This window comes from Eutrigla gurnardus, assembly GCF_963514095.1.
Source record: "Eutrigla gurnardus genome assembly, chromosome: 2".
In the NCBI taxonomy this organism is placed as follows: domain Eukaryota; kingdom Metazoa; phylum Chordata; class Actinopteri; order Perciformes; family Triglidae; genus Eutrigla; species Eutrigla gurnardus.
The window spans coordinates 28,694,393-28,712,448 of record NC_139916.1 but is presented as its reverse complement, the minus strand read 5'-3'; the positions used below and the strand labels follow the sequence as shown (position 1 = coordinate 28,712,448).

The 18,056-nt window shown below is 40.1% G+C and overlaps 2 protein-coding genes across 2 annotated transcripts; one reads left to right on the top strand and one right to left on the bottom strand.

The window, feature by feature from the left end:
- Window positions 1-2,881: 2,881 nt before the first annotated feature.
- Window positions 2,882-8,483, bottom strand: oser1 (oxidative stress responsive serine-rich 1). The gene is made up of 4 exons (XM_084029442.1): window positions 8,126-8,483; window positions 7,491-7,600; window positions 6,045-6,161; window positions 2,882-4,276 (listed from the first exon to the last, which is right to left on the bottom strand). Exons 2-4 carry the CDS (start codon window positions 7,565-7,567, stop codon window positions 3,328-3,330), a joined length of 1,143 nt encoding a protein of 380 aa, XP_083885568.1. The 5' UTR covers window positions 7,568-7,600; window positions 8,126-8,483; the 3' UTR covers window positions 2,882-3,327.
- Window positions 8,484-10,984: 2,501 nt separating this feature from the next.
- Window positions 10,985-17,836, top strand: manf (mesencephalic astrocyte-derived neurotrophic factor). The gene is made up of 4 exons (XM_084022684.1): window positions 10,985-11,173; window positions 13,326-13,453; window positions 15,681-15,822; window positions 17,640-17,836. Exons 1-4 carry the CDS (start codon window positions 11,086-11,088, stop codon window positions 17,822-17,824), a joined length of 543 nt encoding a protein of 180 aa, XP_083878810.1. The 5' UTR covers window positions 10,985-11,085; the 3' UTR covers window positions 17,825-17,836.
- The last annotated feature ends 220 nt before the right edge of the window (window positions 17,837-18,056 follow it).

The following is an 18,056-nucleotide window of genomic DNA, read 5'->3' as shown; positions in this document are numbered from 1 at the left end:
AGAAGTTGTAAAATGTGATGGAATAAAAGCTAACTGTCGATGTCTAAGATATAATCGTAATCATAGCCCTGTTTCCCCAGAAATAGACAGAAAAGCACCTGAAAAACATTTTTTTAAAGAAGTGTGCCTTTTCATGGAATTACATGGAATGAGTTCTCAAACAAAAAACTTTATTGCCATTTTCTATTATCTACATCTCATTTAGAGCTTTTATTCTTAAATTTGTGAGTAAAATTGAACGATTTTACTGTTATATTTAGCTGATTATATTAAGTACCATCATCAAATTACTGTTTTTTTTTTACAAGATAGTTAGGGTTATATTTTGCAGAGAAGTATGATTGTTCCATACAGAATGATTTAGCAAGTGTTGATGCTGCTACACTGAAAACCTCTTACCTGTATCAAGTTTCACTTCTAGTGTAAGTGAAAACTGCAGCCTTTTTGATAAGACTTGTCATACACTAAACTGTAAAATGTGTGAATGTCTCCTGTCAGTCACTGGGTTCTGATTAATACTCAAAGAGACGATAAACATCGGTGGGAAAGTCCTGACAATACTTTAATCTGTAATTCGCATCTCAGTGATGAGAAACAGGGCTAGGGCTAACCACAGACTGTAACGTGTTTTGGTGTGAAACCACAGGGGAAAGCCCTGAAAGAGACATCCTCTTCTTCTTACTTCATACTTTTACTCCAGTACTCTACTTGTGATTACAATTTTTAAGTATTTGTGCTTGAGTATTTCAATTTGATGCTACTTCTACTTCTACTCTACTGTATCTCTGAGGAAATTATTGCACTTTGAAAACCAATGTATGTGGGTATTTAGTGTTTTTGACATTTTAGTGCAAAGTAGGTCAATGGCTGCAGATTGGGTTATAAATATGGATGGTGACCGCCCTCTACTGGTTGAAACCCGGCTCTTGCAACTGGAGTTTGCACTTTGCTGATCTGGAGTCAGGTGGACCTGTATTGCAGGAAAATAACTATTTCCCATTTGAATTGTGCCATGAATTACAGTCATGGTGTTTGACAATTTAAAAGACAATTTTATACTTTAAGAAAGTCTCATTTTGTGCTATAACTGTTTTAGTATAATAGTATGAATATATATACAGTATATATATATATATATATATATATATATATATATATATCTTTCTAAAGACTTTCCACCAACAGTGTCTCTCTGTGTGTTGGGGACCAGGATGTAACGTTACTATAACAACAGGTCTCTCTGTGTGTTGGGTACCAGGATGTAACGTTACTCACACTAACAGGTCTCTCTGTGTGTTGGGTACCAGGATGTAACGTTACTCACACTAACAACAGGTCTCTCTGTGTGTTGGGTACCAGGATGTGACGTTACTATAACAACAGGTCTCTCTGTGTGTTGGGTACCAGGATGTAACGTTACTATAACAACAGGTCTCTCTGTGTGTTGGGTACCAGGATGTAATGTTACTATAACAGGTCTCTCTGTGTGTTCAGTACCAGGATGTAACGTTACTATAACAACAGGTCTCTCTGTGTGTTCATTTAAAGGACAGCCCTAACAACTGGAATTAAAAGCTGTAGAGCCAGGCTACGGGTTAAAGTAACCTAGACTAAGCCCAGCAGTTCATGTGGTGCCTTTTCTGTTCTATAACTCTAGCATGGCACGATGGTGGAATTAGCATGCTAGCTAACTAGCCTGCTGCTAAATGAGTAAAGTTCCATGCTTCATCCACATTCTTAGTCTTAGTGTAGGAGAGAATTCAGTCTGATTTAGAAAAAGTAGTCCACGCCCTCATATTCTCCCGTTTAGATTACTGTAACTCCCTCCTAACTGGCATCAACAACAAATCACTCTCCCGCCTCCAGCTGGTCCAAACTCAGCAGCCAGGCTTCTCACTGGTTTTAACAGACGGCATCACATCACTCCGATTTTAGCCTCACTCCACTGGCTCCCAGTACGTTTTAGAATTGATTTTAAGATTTTACTGATCACTTTTAAGGCTCGTCAAGGTCTAGCCCCAGAATACATCGCAGACATGCTGACCCCATACGAGCCTGTTCGCAGTCTTAGATCCGCGGGCGGGTCTCTCTTAACTGTTTCAAAGCCGAGGCTCAAAACCAGAGGCGACCGTGCCTTCTCTATCAGAGAGCCTCGGCTTTGGAACGACTTGCCCGCGGAGATAAGGCTTGCTGAATCAGTGTCATCTTTTAAATCTCTTCTTAAAACTCATTTTTATAGACTTGCCTTCCTGTGATGCCGTCTTTTTATCTTTTCATCTTTTTATCGTTTTATCCCTTTATCCCATTATTTTTCCTTTCTTTGCAAGCACCTCACATTAATTTACAAGCTAATAATAATTTCCTCTGTCCTCTGTACATTTGTTGTTTTGCTTTTACTGTATTTGTGTGTACTGTGTCAAAGCACTTTGTTAACTGCTGTTTTTAAAGGTGCTATACAAATAAAGTAAAAAAAAAAAAAAAAATACTGCTATTGCCAGATTTGACACTGACTCACCAGATTTTGTAAAGTACAGACAGCTTAATTTCAAATCCACAGAAAAGATTGTAATGCTACACCGATTCTGGAAAATGAGGCGACAAGACACAACTCAGCATGTCTTTACTTTAAAGTGTTTGGGAAACAGAAATGCGTAGCTCTCATGTTCCCATGACAAGTTAGAAAACTATCCATCTGCTGAGGAAGGTCATGTGGAAGGATCAAAAGCTCCAGAAGAGCTATCAAGTGGATGATAAACTCTGTCTATTGCTTGAAAATTACTGATATCTGTATTAATTTCATTCACACGTTGACCATTTCATTTAAAGATCAATAAGTGTCAAAGAGAATAGAGAATCACAACTGAAGAGACGATGACACATGTTCCAACAAAAACACTTTGCTTCTTTATTGAGTGAAATTAAATCCAGTCTCTCATAGGTCACAAACACTCTGCAATACAAGTTTGCATTTCCCGACTATCATCTACGTCGGCAAGACGCTGCACCGCGAGCTTTGGCAACTTCATCTGTAAACTGAAGATTTAAATGTAGCACAAAAATAAAAAGGAGGGCAAAACAAATGAGAAATAGATGAAAACTGTGTTTGTCAGTTTAGGTCAAAGGAGGGGGGGTTCAAACAGAGAAAACATTTCAACCTGGGTTTAAATCAGTTAACGTTGTATATTTAAGTTACAACTTTCATGCCTGATCCATTCTTCTACCCACTACTGACATTCCTTCGAGGCCGCCTTCCCCTCAACAACAGGAAAAAAAACTCTTTACTTTATTATTTCCTTATGATATTATATATATTTTTTTATATTTTTTTTAAGTGTACATCATCTCAGCCATGTGTGACATCTTCTTGGGGATGTAGAGATAATACTCCATGTAGCCAGAAAGGTCCTCTATTGTGATGTCGTCAACGTAGGCCCGCGCCTGCTCAGAACACGAGCGAGGGGAGCCCGACGATAGCGCTGCTGACGATGACGAGGGTGAAGAAGCTGTGGCGGCATTGCTGTTGGTACTGAGAGTTCTGGCCGCGTCCTCGTGGCTCGGCAGGCTCCTCTCGCACTCTGATATGACATTGCGGAGCCCCGTGAAGGAGTACACCTCCACGCCCTGCCAGCCTTGATGAAGGGTCTGACACTGGCAATGTGACTCCGCCCCCTGGCCCCTCTCCTCCTGGGAATCTGAACTTTTCTTCCTGGCACAGGAGCAGTGGACGTTGGGGGCTTCTGCGGAGCCGCTACTGTGGAGCTCGGATAAAGCTCGGAAGTCAGCGGCTTCTGCGGGTCTGGAGATCCCAGGTGCTCCTGCAGCCTCTGCTCCTTCACAGGCACTTTTCTCTGAGCCACTCTCCTCGCTCGACTCTACTGAGCTTCCTCCATTCTGCCCAGATGACGTCGCAACAGTAGTAACAACAGTGGGGATCTCTTGCAAGGATGGCGGGGAAACCACACCTCCAACATGTGTCTCGTAGCCAGCACACAGTCCAAAAACCAGAGAGGGGATGTGACCAGGAGAGGCTGAAGAGGAGAGCTCTTTCTGGGCCGGGACAGCTACGGAGGAGGCTGTTATTCCGTCGACGGCAGGTTGAGGCTCCACAGGCTCAGGCACAGCCAAGCGCTGGTGCTTCAGGCAGCCACTAGGGGTCGACAGTGCAGCGGCTGCCGTGGTGCTGCAGTAGGTGAACTTTGGAGGGTGGAGGATGGGGGACTTGGACCTCCGACGCCGCTGGGTTCTAGATGCTCCTCTAGAAGTTTTCCTCATGCAGCTAAATATGGGGAAAGAGAGAAAGAGGTAGGCCAAGAGAAGGAAGAAAAAAGAAACATTATGTAGTAATCATAACCTTCAAACAATTAATATAAAAATAAATCTATGGAGCTGATCAGCCTGCATCTACTTTAAGCCCTCTGGTCATCAAAACACTGTTTTTGTGTGAAAACAATGTGTCCAGGTAATTAAAAAAAAAAAAAAAAAAAAGCGAAATCTTTTTTTTCGTAATCTTCTCTGTTGGCAAACAACAAAACCGTATCACAGCCAATATCTGTTTATGGGGCTGAAACAAAATCATTATTCTATAGGTGGGACGCCATCCGATAAAACCAGCAAGAATACAGGTAAATGACAACGGCTGTATATTTAAAATGAATGCTTACAGAGAAATCTAGAGCTAAGGCAAGGCAATTTTATTTGTACAGCACCTTTCAACAACAGGGCAGGCAGAAAAAAAAACACATTTAAACAAGCTAATAATAAAATAAAAATGGAAAAATAAATAAATAAAAACAAGAATATGAAGGAATTTAAATTACAGTGCAGCATAAGAAGTTCAAGATAGTATTATTTACTGAAAGGCAGTAGCATTTTTTTATCAGTTTTTGACTATTCATAATAAGTATTTTTCATTTCATTCAGCAGCCATTCAGGTATAGAGTGGTACTGCAGCAAGGAGACAGAGAGAGGCTTCCAAAACAATAAGACACTAAATGATAATAAATGCAGATGAAATTCTGTAAGGAGGTGATGAGGGAAAGCTGTTAAAACAGGAAGACACCACAGTAACTCTAGAAAGCACTGTGTTGAGTTGAGTTGTGTTTGTGAAGACAATGTCGCTTTCACTGTCGGACTACTACTTACTGAGAAACACGGTAGAATAAGACTTCAACATGTGCTCTTTCGTGGATTATTTGTTTGATGAATTACAGGAGATGGTGAGTCTAATTTTATCAGAACATTTGGTCAATAATTCGAGCCATGTTGTTATTTACTTGCTATTTATAATGGAGTTCTGCTGATACAGACACAAGCTAAGAGTGAGCAGTTCCTGTCCTGACACCATCCTTCTAGTTAGCTATGCTAGCTAAATCCTGTACCTGGACTTTATGTTTTGACTGCTGCCAAGTTAAATCCATCCTCTTGTGGATCCATGCAGTCCTCTAGCAGAATGCTGCACACACACCACTGCCCCGCTGTCACACAAACACGCTCATCTCATAGAAACAACTCTTAAATTAATTAAAAGTACTTGTACTAATAAAATGGGGTATTGTAACCATTTTCAAAATACTTTTCTACGATTAGTATACTGTGTAACACTACAGTATGACCGGTTGCCTTTTTAATTACACACACACCACGTCTAAACCTAGTATTGTGAGCCAAATTACAAAATACGTTAATCTGGTTTCCCCTCTGTCAGACAGGACATGGACAGCGGGACATTTTCCTACCCAAAACCTTCACCATCCAGGTTCCAAATTCACATAACACAAGGAGCATGTCTGGTCTTGCTGGGCAAGATTAGTTTATTATTTGAGATTAATTTAAGAAAAGTCGAGCAGAGTTTCAACACTTAGTTGTGTTCCACTCAAGGCCTCAGCTGTTTTTAGTTGGCAAAAAAATATTATGCAAGCGACAGTACCAAACCTCCCCTCTACAATTCCCATCAAAATAACAAGAATAAGATAATGACAACTTAATTATGTCAGAGAAGGTTTTTAACATGTCCTTCTAATTCCCAAATGACACCTTCAACCTACCCATGCCAGTTGTCCTTCGGGCAGCTGAGTTTGGGCTTCCCCCCACTGGTGTCAAGACAAGCACGTGATGCCGCTCTGGGAGTCAACGCCTCCGACACACTCACAGCTCCGGGTAAACTGGGAAGAAAACAGAAACTATAAGGAACGTTATCGCAAATGTGCCACTAACTGAACTTCAACCTCAATAGTCTGGCTGTCGTCTGCTCTTCAAACCTCAATACGAGTCGTAGGCTTGCGCCGGTGAAACCGGAAATCAGCCCAACTCTAATGACTAGATATCGACATCATGAGTCTGACCTCCTCAGTCTGGACATGAAAGGGCTTTGTGGATTAGCTTATTAAACACTGCAATAATTACTAGCTAGCTGATTATTTTGATCACAAAACTCCATGATTTCTTACAGTGAGCACCGCAACGGAGGAAAATCTGCCAGAAAACATGAGGGAATACCAAGTCAGCAAGAGCTCTGCAGGGTCGCGGATCAACATTGGCCCCATGTGAACAGAATGGTGGCTTTAAAGTTGTCTGTGATCAGCAGGTCTCTCTTAGACAATGATCAAAATAGGTATTTTATTTTAGATTAATGATGGCAAAACTGATTCATGTTTTTTTTTCTACAGTTGAAGGTTACTGTTGGCTGCTGATAACAGCACAGTACAAAAAAATGCCTGTTAAGACTGAACTAAATGCTCTTTAATTGTTTTATTATATTATATTTATTTTCATTGAATTGGATGAAGATGTATTTGGCAGTGATTGCACCTTGGCTACTTCCATCTACAACCAAGATTAGTCTATGATGACAGAAACAAATCGCAGAAAGAGAAACATTGCAGACTCATGTACATAAACTATATATTACCATTCCTCCCAGTGATCATGTGTTGCGTATACTTCTGGTTTGTACCAGCAATTCATGCCTGCAAAATATGGCATATGGGAAAGGAACCTTATATATTTTAACATATCAGGAAAATGTCCCCTTTTTCTATATTTTAGCATTTTTTCAGACACTTTAAAAGGTGAGACACATCAGGAACAAACTTTCACTATTAGCATTTCTATTTGTGATCCAGTTGATCAGTGTAAAGCAACAGGAAGGTTTAAGATGCCCTCAGATAATAGTGATGACAATTTGGATGATCTATAAGGAAATGTCTTGTGTTTATATATTTTTATATATTTTTGCCTGCTTGCTTGTTTTTTTTTCTTGGAGCCCTTTATTTTGTTGTGATACATAATTGTCAAAAAAATGTGCTTCATAATTGTATTTGTCCACTGAAGAAAAAGAATAAAAACATGGGTTCATGAATTAAGTGGTGCAGTAATGTTATATCTACCATGGTGGTTCAGGTCAGCATGTACGGTATGTGGAAACACTAAACTAGCATTTTATGACAGGAGCAGAAAACAACAAAAAGCATTTCAGTGGGGCCGTTATTTACCTCTCAGCATCAACCCTCAGCTTCTTGAAAGCTGTCTGCAGCGTCTCCTCTTCACAGTCCTTCCCTCCTGCCTCCATGGTGGGAGGAGGCCGCTCCGACCAGCCACCCAGCTACAACACAACAACAGCTCTTCATCAATGACATGTTAACGTGCAGCTGCGAGCAGCTAGTTGGCTTGAAATAATTTAAAGTCTCTTGCATGTTAAAGCCATCTGTGTTGGATCCCTAATGTTTTCCAAACTGAGAGGGACAAATTATTAAGGCATCATCTACAGATAATAAACATCTCGATCCTTGAAACGTAATACACGTTGATACGTCATGTGACTGACGCACTGGCTGTGCTACAAACATAAAAACACGACGTGTGAAATAAATTGTGGCCAAACAATTATTGTGTTGAGAGCTTCACACTCTTAATGACCGGTTAACAGTTACAGTCGGTGATTTTGCAACAAAACAGCGACAACATTGGCAGCCACTGCTTGTAAACAGTTGATTTCATAAGCACTCCCACCCACCCGATTGGCTAACGCTAGCAAGTTACTTTGGCTGCTAACTAGCGAGCTAGCTAGTTGGCTACAGGATGCCAGAAACAGTTTAGAAACATTTTAAACACTTGAGGTGATACTCACGGTTTAGGATATCCTGGTCGCAGTAAAGAGAGAGATATACCCGGGGCATAAAGCGGGTTTCCCTCGCAACAGGCCCTTTGAGATGGTGATTAGACAGCGAGGCTAGCGACAGCTGAGGCACACTAAAGGCTTGGAGGGCTAACGTTAGCTCTGTGCGAGTTGTCTCCGCAAAAACACGACTGTACTTTTATTCTCGAAAGGCTTCGCATGTATGGCTACAGTCGTTGCGCAAAATAAGTCACGAATGAATAATAACTAAAAAAGAACAACAGATATCAACAGTACAGACGGTAAGGCCTAGCTTAAAAAGCGACTCTTCTTTCTCCTCACCCTTGTTTACAGTCAAACCAGCAGTCGCAATGACTCTGCAACAACGCGCAGCGCTGGTGACGTAACCAGCCAAAAAAAAAACTGACGTCACTCTCTGCGGTTAGAAAACGTTGGACTACCTTTACAACAGCCGAGCTCAATGTATCAAAACATGTGCTTTTCATATTAATGACATCGTTTGTAGGCCAGAGACATGAAGTCTCACTGGGGGACATGATTTAATACGTCCCTCACTGTTATATAAGAGACATCGAGGCAGCCTGGGGCTGGCACAAGAGTTACCGATGTAACACCATAATGCTGCAGTTGTTCTTGAAACTCAGAAAAAACAAAACAATGTAATGGTTATTCAAGTGGGAATTTTTCAAGCCCAGGTGACAACCTCTGGTTCTGTAAGTAGAGCCAAATCCTGAAGTGCCTTAAACTTGCATTATCTCTACTAGCCATCAGGGGGCGACACCTCTAGTTGTAAAAATGAGTGCGATTGTATATAGAATTCTATGAGAAAATTAGCCTAATTCTCTCCTGATTTATTATCTCAGTAAACATTGTAAACATGAGTTTGGGTCTCAATCTGGTTTCAAATCTTCTTCAATCCAGCATGATGTTCATTTAGTACATTATGGTCCATTTAGAGTCAAACAGACCATAAAGCTTGTGATTGACTTTAACACTTAGCTGTACAGTTAACCTTGAATTTTGAAGCTAACTTTGTTAACAGCTTCATATCAGAATCCAGATGATCCAGATCCAGTACGGTTGCTGCTCTGCTGCTTGTGTTCCTCCTCCACAGTCCAATATGGACACTTCCTTCATTGCTTGCAAAAATCCAAGCTGGCGATGGCCAAAATGCTGAACTCAAAGCTTCAGATAGTTCACAAACCAATGGGTGACGTCACCATGACTACCTCCACTTCATACAGACCAGTGCAACATGGCAAGCTCTGTGAAGAGGAGCCGCTCCCTTTCTTAATATGAAGGGTTCATTCTAAGATAACAACAATACAGCTGTAAATACACTCATTGTGATGAATATGATACGTCATTTTGGCTCATAGATCCCCCTAAATCCTACACACTAGACCTTTAAATGTACCTATTGTGGAGCTGAGCCAACAGTTATGTGTTTGTTTTGTCCCTGCCCCTTCTCATCTGTGTCTTGGAGAAACATTAACAGGTTTACTTATAAGACTGGACATTATGTAACAAGAATGCCTCACATTATGCATACAGACATTCAGGCAGCTCCACCAGTCCAGAAAAGGCTTGATTGCTTTAGTCCTTTCATTGTATTCTGTTTGGCTCGTAATGTACAGATCTTTCTTTTCATCCCTGGTCACTAAGGAAAGAGACACTCCCCATTGAATCATACCAGGTCATACAGTCAGTCAATACTCCAACCCCACAAAACACTAATACACTGTGATACACTGTGATTCATGGAGGGAAACACGAGGAAATGCTGCCATCTGGTGGTTACTGTGATTGTTTCAGAGAGCAGCAGATATGGGGTCTTCTCGTTTGCTTCTACTCACAAAGGTATGACAGACCATTTTATGTGATGAAAAAAAATCATTATAATGTCAAAATATCTAAAAGTAATGAGTAAGCACATGACAATATTTTCTTATTATTTTATATTTCAATATTTTGACTTAGTATTGCAAAATAATGAGATTATGAGATGCCACGTCATTATTTTAACTATGACTTCTTGAATTTTGTTTTTTATTGCACTGGTGGAAATGGTCTATGCTACAAAGGTAAGAATCAAATATATTCATCATAATACTGTAGAAACAGCTTCAGGTTGCAATTAACAAAACGAATGCATCATATACACATATGTACCCTGCCTTCGCCCAATGTCCAATGCCCCCCCCCGCGACCCTGAATACAGGATAATAAGTGGTAGACAATGGATGGATGGATGGATGGATGGATGGATTGTTTATTTAGGGGCTTTCTCTAGTCAGTATACATTTGATCAGCTTCCCCAGTTTGTTTAAACTGTATCCAAAATTCTTACATTTTGACACCATCCTTAGCAAACTATTCATTCATGAGATGATGCATCTGAGAAAAAAATAAGAAAAACAAAACATCATATAAAAATACTCTCATATCTTTTTGAAGAGGATACTTATTTTACAGATATCCTTCAACAAAATAACTATAAAATGCATACTCACCTGAATATGTCTATTGAGTTTATGATCTCTGTTTTATGACTAAAACAACAATAACCTTATGAACTTTATGCTTTTCAAATAAGTGAAAATTACAAATTGACAATCAAACAGAGTTCCTATTTCATGGTTATTCTCCTAAGTAAAAATACTTTATGGGAGCACGTGGAGGATGTGGCCCAATGAGACGGCGCCAACTGGACGTTGTTCCCGAAATGTTCTGCCGTCGTCCAATCAGAGGAGAATGCGTGGAAGACCATAGAAAGCGTCGGACGTCTCGACCAATAAGCCGACGATTTAGTGTGACGTGGGACAGGAATGCCCGTACGTTCAGTTTACCGGCGTCTGCGTTGAATTGGTAGCGACTCATGAGTACAAATTACACACAGACGGAGCTCAGTGTTTTCTTATAGCAGCGGTGTAAGATATTAAATACCGAAGATGTTGTGTTTAAGCGGGTTGTCGGTGGCTTTTGCGCTCGCGCTGGTGCCCGGTCCTGCCGACGCCCTGAAAGAAGGAGAGTGTGAAGGTAGGTTTTGTCTGTTAGCATCAGTTAGCTAGCTACAGCATCAGCTCACCGTAGGCTTCTGGACACGCTTTAGGTTTTTGAAGACGTTTCGCCTCATCCAAGAGGCTTTTTCTGTAGTGGAGAAGCTGAATGGCTGCTGCCCGCCTCTCCAGTAACTTTTACAATATTACACAAAGCAGATGTTTCCATGACAGAGCCTTGAGCCTTCTGTGAAGTGTAGACGTAGCTGCTATTGAATGCTTTGATGGCTTTAAACGGTGGTGTGACATATTTTTTTGTCGACGGTCACACATTAGTAAGGGAAAACGATTCTCACAAAGCTCCCAGTTTGCTGCTAAAAGGCCCTTTGACATAAAATTAAAAAAATGAACGAATAAAATGAATATAATTAAGTAAAACATTTATTAAAATCTTTTGCACATTTGCAATGCCTCCATTGGCATATGTTATGTATACGCTCTCTGTGGTAGCTTTGGTGACGAAACTGTCACTAGCTGTGTTTTTATTTCATTTGTTTTTTATTAGGTTTATTCCTGTAGCTGTCGCGTAATTTACAGGATGCCTTAATTCCGTTGGAATCCATAAATACATCCATCTATGGAAACCTTGAGTCACGTCGAAAAAAATAAAATTGAACCTGATTATGTAGAAACCTCAGTACAGTGCCACATAATGATGGTTTGCAATTTGTTTGTCGTTTGTGTGTGAAATGACAGACAGAAATGAAAAGGGCAGATTATAATTTCCCAGAGTGTAAGGTGATAGGTTTTTTTTCCCCAAACAACAGTGCAAAGCACCAATTTGTTTCTGTTTTCTAGCAAGTTTTCTAGTTGTAAATTCCTTACCAGTGATAGCTTTGGGAAAAGTTTGATTGACAGATGGCTCTTCCAATCACCTGCCAGTATTTTATTCAACGCATCTCCTATTTTCATCTTCCAATAGAGTGCTGCGGGGACCCAGCATCTTTGTAGTCCAACAGGAATTTAGTATCGCACTGGTTGCCTTGACAAAACCCAAAGAGGTTTCTCCTTTGGATTTTGGATTATTGCAGAAAATAATCTCTTTGTCAAGCACAAATTCATGTTTCTCACGCTTTTTGTTAAGCACGGTAATCTTAAACATTTCAAGACCAGTTTTATGATTTTTGGAGCTTGAATGCAATTGGTAGAAGTAAATGGCTAACATTATGCTATAAAAGAACTACACCATGGTCACATCAACGTGAGTACACACTACAAGGCCGTGGAGGCGGACTAGTCAGCATGATGGAGTTTAGTTGTCTCATTCAGCCGTATAGCAACTGTTTTTTAAAGATGCGTTAAAAAGCTTCACAATTCACCAGAGGGGTATTTACTGACAGATTTTATATCATAGAACAAAGTGTTCAAATGTCTTCAGCCTGTGTTAAACACGACCTTATTTCAGATACTAACCAAAAACCCATGAACAACACATTGACTTTGTGATGAGGGAACCGGAAGTGCAGAAATGCTGACTCATTCTTGGCTATGAGGACTCATTCCTGGATTCTCAGATAGTTCTGTTTAACAAACCATCTGGTAGGTCGCGGTGGCAAATTTCCATTTTAGTTGATCGAACTAGTGCATTTTTGGCATTTCAGCTGGAATCGGTTATTGGCTATTAAAATGTAGTTTTTTTGAGTAATGACTTGCCCAAAGTAAATATTTACTTGCCCCCCATATGTTTTTCTATTGGTGGTCATCAAATTAAAAAAATGTCAAAATACGTAGTTTTCGTTTTTGCCCTGCCACCCAACTGAACTCCTGTTTCCAGGATAATTTAAATGTTAGTTTGCACTTCAGCTCATAAACTTTGTCTTTACCTGCCACCATTTTTACCACTTAGCCAATTGGTCAAGTGGACTTTTGGACGGTATTACGATCTTCTGATCTGTGGTTGTGCAAAAGTTGAGGTGATGTGTTCAGGATGGACATGAACATCGTCACCCATCCAAGTATTCAGGTGGATGTTTTTGATACTGGTGCATAACTAGCATTAATTGTAACGAAACAGTCCACCACACACTCAATAGTGTTTGACTGATGTCTTGTATGCATTTGTCATCCTGTTAAAAACCCTGCCATCGCTTCCTCTGGGAAGTTGTCTTAATACATGTTTTCCTCTGTTCCAGTATGTTTGACCTTCCTCGGGAAGTTTTACAAGTCACTCGAGGACAACAATGTGAAATTCAACAGTGCGGACATCGAGAAGGCCATTGTAAAGACCTGCAAGGATGCTAAGGGAAAAGACAACCGCTTTGTAAGTAAACTATAGATTGAAATGATAGAAAGTCCTCTGGTCGTGTGACTGGACTTTAGAGGCGTAGAGAGTGATGCTTAAATTTGATTTTGTTTGGGAATAAACTGATCTATTTGTTGTTTATTTAAGGACAACATTGCTAATAAAATGTTTGATGTCCACCCTTGACAACAACCGCTGATCTGCTGGTATTAAATTGGCATGCTGTAATTATTGTGGCCAAAAATATCCTGCGTTTTATTTTGGGTGTTAATAGTTAAGGTAAAATCAATCATTTATTTTATTGATTCTTTAAAGTCTTTCTGGATTGTTTGTAATGGTTTTAGAGATTGTTTATCCCCGTTTATGGCAGCTATTTGCACTTGCAGCTATATGCATTTTGCTATTTGAAATAATAGAAAGCCTGTACATCATTTGGGGAAAACATGATAGTTGCTAGGGGGAACATCACCCAGAAGAGGCTACATCATGTTGTCTGTTCACTTGTTCTCCAACTGTCTTCATCAGTCTGAAACCATAATGCAACAACAAATGTTAAGGATGACTTATTTTTACCCCTGCCACCTAAAAAAGGCCAACACTGTCTTTTACTATTTTTAGAGGAGAATTTTGGTGTAAACGGCTTGAAAGCATTATTTGCTGGAGTAGAAATCACAGAATGAATGTTTAGCTGATAAATGTGCTACATTTGAATAGAAATGCTATAATAATCTGGGCTGCTCTCCAGTCAGAGATAATGAGGGAGAAATGCAAAGTTTAATTATTATTATTTTTAAAGACTTAAATATTCTGCCGTTTTTAGAAACCATTCAGGGCTGGAGTTCCAGTGTGATTGACTGGTGAAAAGCTGCTGCCTTGTGGCTAATCAAAATAAAGCTTTAGAATTAGACAGAAGGATCGTGTTGTGTTCAAGGTGCCCTCTGAAAACTGATTATCATGTTGGTCAGTCTGTGTTCTGTAAGAGTGGAGCGAACACAAATCTGCACTGGGGAAGATCAAAACTTTGCTGAGGTAAAAATCTAAAAACAAACAGCATTTCTGGTTATTATTGTGAAGTTAGTACAAGACTAACTATAGTTAATATAGTTTCATATTAATGGATGTAGGACGATATTTAAATGTTATTTCACTAGGGCTTAACTGAATTGTTCGAAGTTTCATTAATAATGTTCACATTGAAATTCTAAATCAACATTCAAATGCTACACACATATTTTCTTTGGCATGTCTAGTCATTGTTTTTAATGCCAGTATTAATTTGTATTAGGCTGCACTGAAAGTGTTTTAGTCTTTGTTTAATTAAGCTCTCATGGTGGCTGTGTAGGATTTTTTTCAGACTCGTGTGATCCAAACATTTTCAAGTCCAAATGTATTGAAAGATTCACATGTGACGTAAATACACACAAAAAAAATAATATTCTGATTCAATCCATATTTGTTTGCAATTAGCCTTTCAAAACCCAAATATTTACTGCGGCCAAAAAAAACTGTCTCTCTGACTTGCTGCATACAAACGGATACACCGATGAGTTATATTCATTAACAAATGTGACTAGATTGAAAATAAAATCAAGTAATTCAATCTGATTAATAATTGTATTCAAATTGGGAATATAAAAAGAAATGGAGGTTGATGATGTTATAGAACATGACAGCATATATTTGAAGCTGCATTTGAAAACCTTAATAGCAGCTTTGAATGTAAAGTAAAATTCAGCACAGGCCTATAGTGTTCACTAATAGTGGCCCCTTAAAGTGCTGCAGGAGGATGATGATGAATTTAATGACTGACCCAGAAGTCGTGTTCCATTACAGAAAATAAGCTCTTTGGCAAACAAATGTTGATGATACTTGCACGTTTTGTTCAGCAAGATGATCTTCAACACCACTTATGAAACCAAAAACGCCTTCAAGAATCAAATTGACTGTGAGACGGGGGAACAGGACTCTTTGCTGCAGCACTCTGCTGATTGTTGTTGCATTTGTTTTCATTTAAGTGACTGGATGATACAGAATCACCAAACCGGTCCAATCAGTGTTTATTTTTGTGTATTCTCTTCATGGTTTGTTTGTTAAAATATAACTGTGAATATGAACCAGAACCACTAGACCCCCCGGTTTGGACCAAATGTAACGAACGCAGTAGTGAAAGCTTCATCCGTCTCTTGTTGTGAGACACTATACAGACAGTGAAATCAGACTTCTTTCTCCCTCTTCACATGTCTAGTGTTACTACATCGGGGCAACAAGCGACGCAGCCACCAAGATCATCAACGAGGTGTCGAAGCCTCTCAGCTACCACGTTCCAGTGGAGAAGATCTGTGAGAAACTCAAGAAGAAGGATAGTCAGATCTGTGAACTGAAATACGGTGAGGAGCACTTCTACTTTTTATTTAAAAACATGTCCCTAAAGTGTACTGTAAAACTAGCTGCAGAACCACTGCTTAGGGTATATATATATTTTTTTTAAACAAGACTTAAGTGCTAGCAAGATTTGTAGAGATGTCGTCTTTTTAAGCCTATGGCAGAATATGGGCCATGACCAGAGCTCCAGAATAACATTTGCACTAGTATCACTGGTGCTACTAATTCTCCCTGTTTGTCACGTCAGCACATTGTTTGCTCACACTGCTTTTTTTGTACAACATGGTAATAGTCAGTGGTGTAATGTAATTAACTACATTTATTCAAGTACTGTACTTGAGTACAATTTTATGCTACTCTCTATTCCCCTACTTTTCTGAGGAAAATGTAATTTTTCTATCTATGAGTATATGAAATACAATGCACATTGAACCCCACGCTTTAAGTCAAGTCAGATTTAGTAAAAGTAAAATTACATAATATTTTTTAGGATCCAGGTGCTGTACTATAAGATGGGTTAAATGCAGAGCTCAAATTTCCTGTGTGTGTGTGAGAGAGAGAGAGACAATTAGCATGAGTGCAACCATGTGAAATTTTAACTCACTCACTATAAATGATCGTGCCTGTGGCCATTTTGGTCACAGTCTGGAACCCTGGTTATTCTGTCAGTGTGGAGCTCAGTCCATCAGTGTGGACTCAGAGCAGAGAAGAGCCTTGACTGAGGTCAGGGTGACTTGACTTTGGCTTGAAGGGAGAAAGGACTGGGTCTCCTCTTTGCCTTGAAGGCCAGCAGCAGGGAGCCGGTGTAGTGAACATAGAAGAGCTGCAGATCATCTGCAGAGGGCTGATGGCAGCTGCAGGTGTCACATGACAAGTGCCTGGATGAAGCCCACGGTTGCCTTCCTGGTAAGGAAGGGGCTAATCCTGCTGATGTGGGCGAGCTACTGCTGTAATGTTTGTAGTAGGGCTGCAAGATGTATTGTTTCAGGATCAATAGTGCGTAATGCAGGTACGCCATAGTTGCATCACAGGACGTGTGATGTTGGTAAAGTAACATTAACTATTTAGCTGCTTGGTGCAAAGGAAAACTCTCATGTTCATGACTCATCCCGTATCGGTGATTAATGACCTACAGTCTAGGACGGCCTGCCAAAAAAGGCTATCTTAGGTGGTCTTGCAGAGACCCAGGTTGAAGGTGTCTTGTGGATCTGACCGGGAGCTTTTAGTCCTCACTTTACCCTCGCTCTCTCTCTGGGAGGAACAGGGCTCCTGGTCGACTGTCCAGAGTGGGAGGGGCCTGAACCCGCTGACCCGTAGAAACACGGAGCCTGTCTAGTTAACCAGCTTTGTGGGTGTCTCATGGTCTCCTCAGTCCTGTCCATGTTGAGCCCTGGTGGTGTTTTATGAAAAAATAACAATAGCTTAAACTCTTTACTGGTATTTCACCAAATGCATTTATTAATCATTATGAATAATGAGTTTCTACAAGCTGAGCTGGGAGTAAGAGCTTTGAATTTGACTGCCAACATTTCATTGTGTATGAAGTTAATGAGAAACTGTAGAAATGATCGCCTCATTCACCTTGTTCTTCTTAAATTTGCTTTTGGAGTGTAGAGACATGCTGATGGCACAAATTAGCAAATGCCTTAACCGTACCCTGGGGAGTTTTCTTGTAAATAAAGTTTACATGCATGCACGTTTTACATTTACATTCCCTTCCTCAAATAACATTTGCCACGTGTGGTGCTCAATACAAAGGGCTACTAGAGGTTTTACCTTTTTTTTAAAAGTAATAATTTTGCATCTTGTGTGTACCATGCAGACAAACAGCTGGACCTGACCTCAGTGGACCTGAAAAAGCTGAAAGTGAAGGACCTGAAGAAGATTCTGGAAGAGTGGGGCGAGTCCTGCAAAGGCTGTGCCGAAAAGTCTGACTTCATCCGCAAAATCATCGAGCTCATGCCCAAGTACGCACCTGCAGCCGCCAAAGCACGGACAGAACTGTAATGAGGAACCAAACACAGCCACACAACTTTGTACTTGACTTGGACCAGACTGCTATCCAGGAGGAGGAGAGGAGACGGGAGTTTTGTCTTTTGGGTTTTTGGACACTCATCTGGTAATCCCACACTGATTCAGATGTATAGATATGGGTGTATACTGCAGTCCTATACTATACTTTAAAATCAAGAACAAGTGAACTAATTAAAGGGGTAATATAAGCATTGCAAGTAGGTTT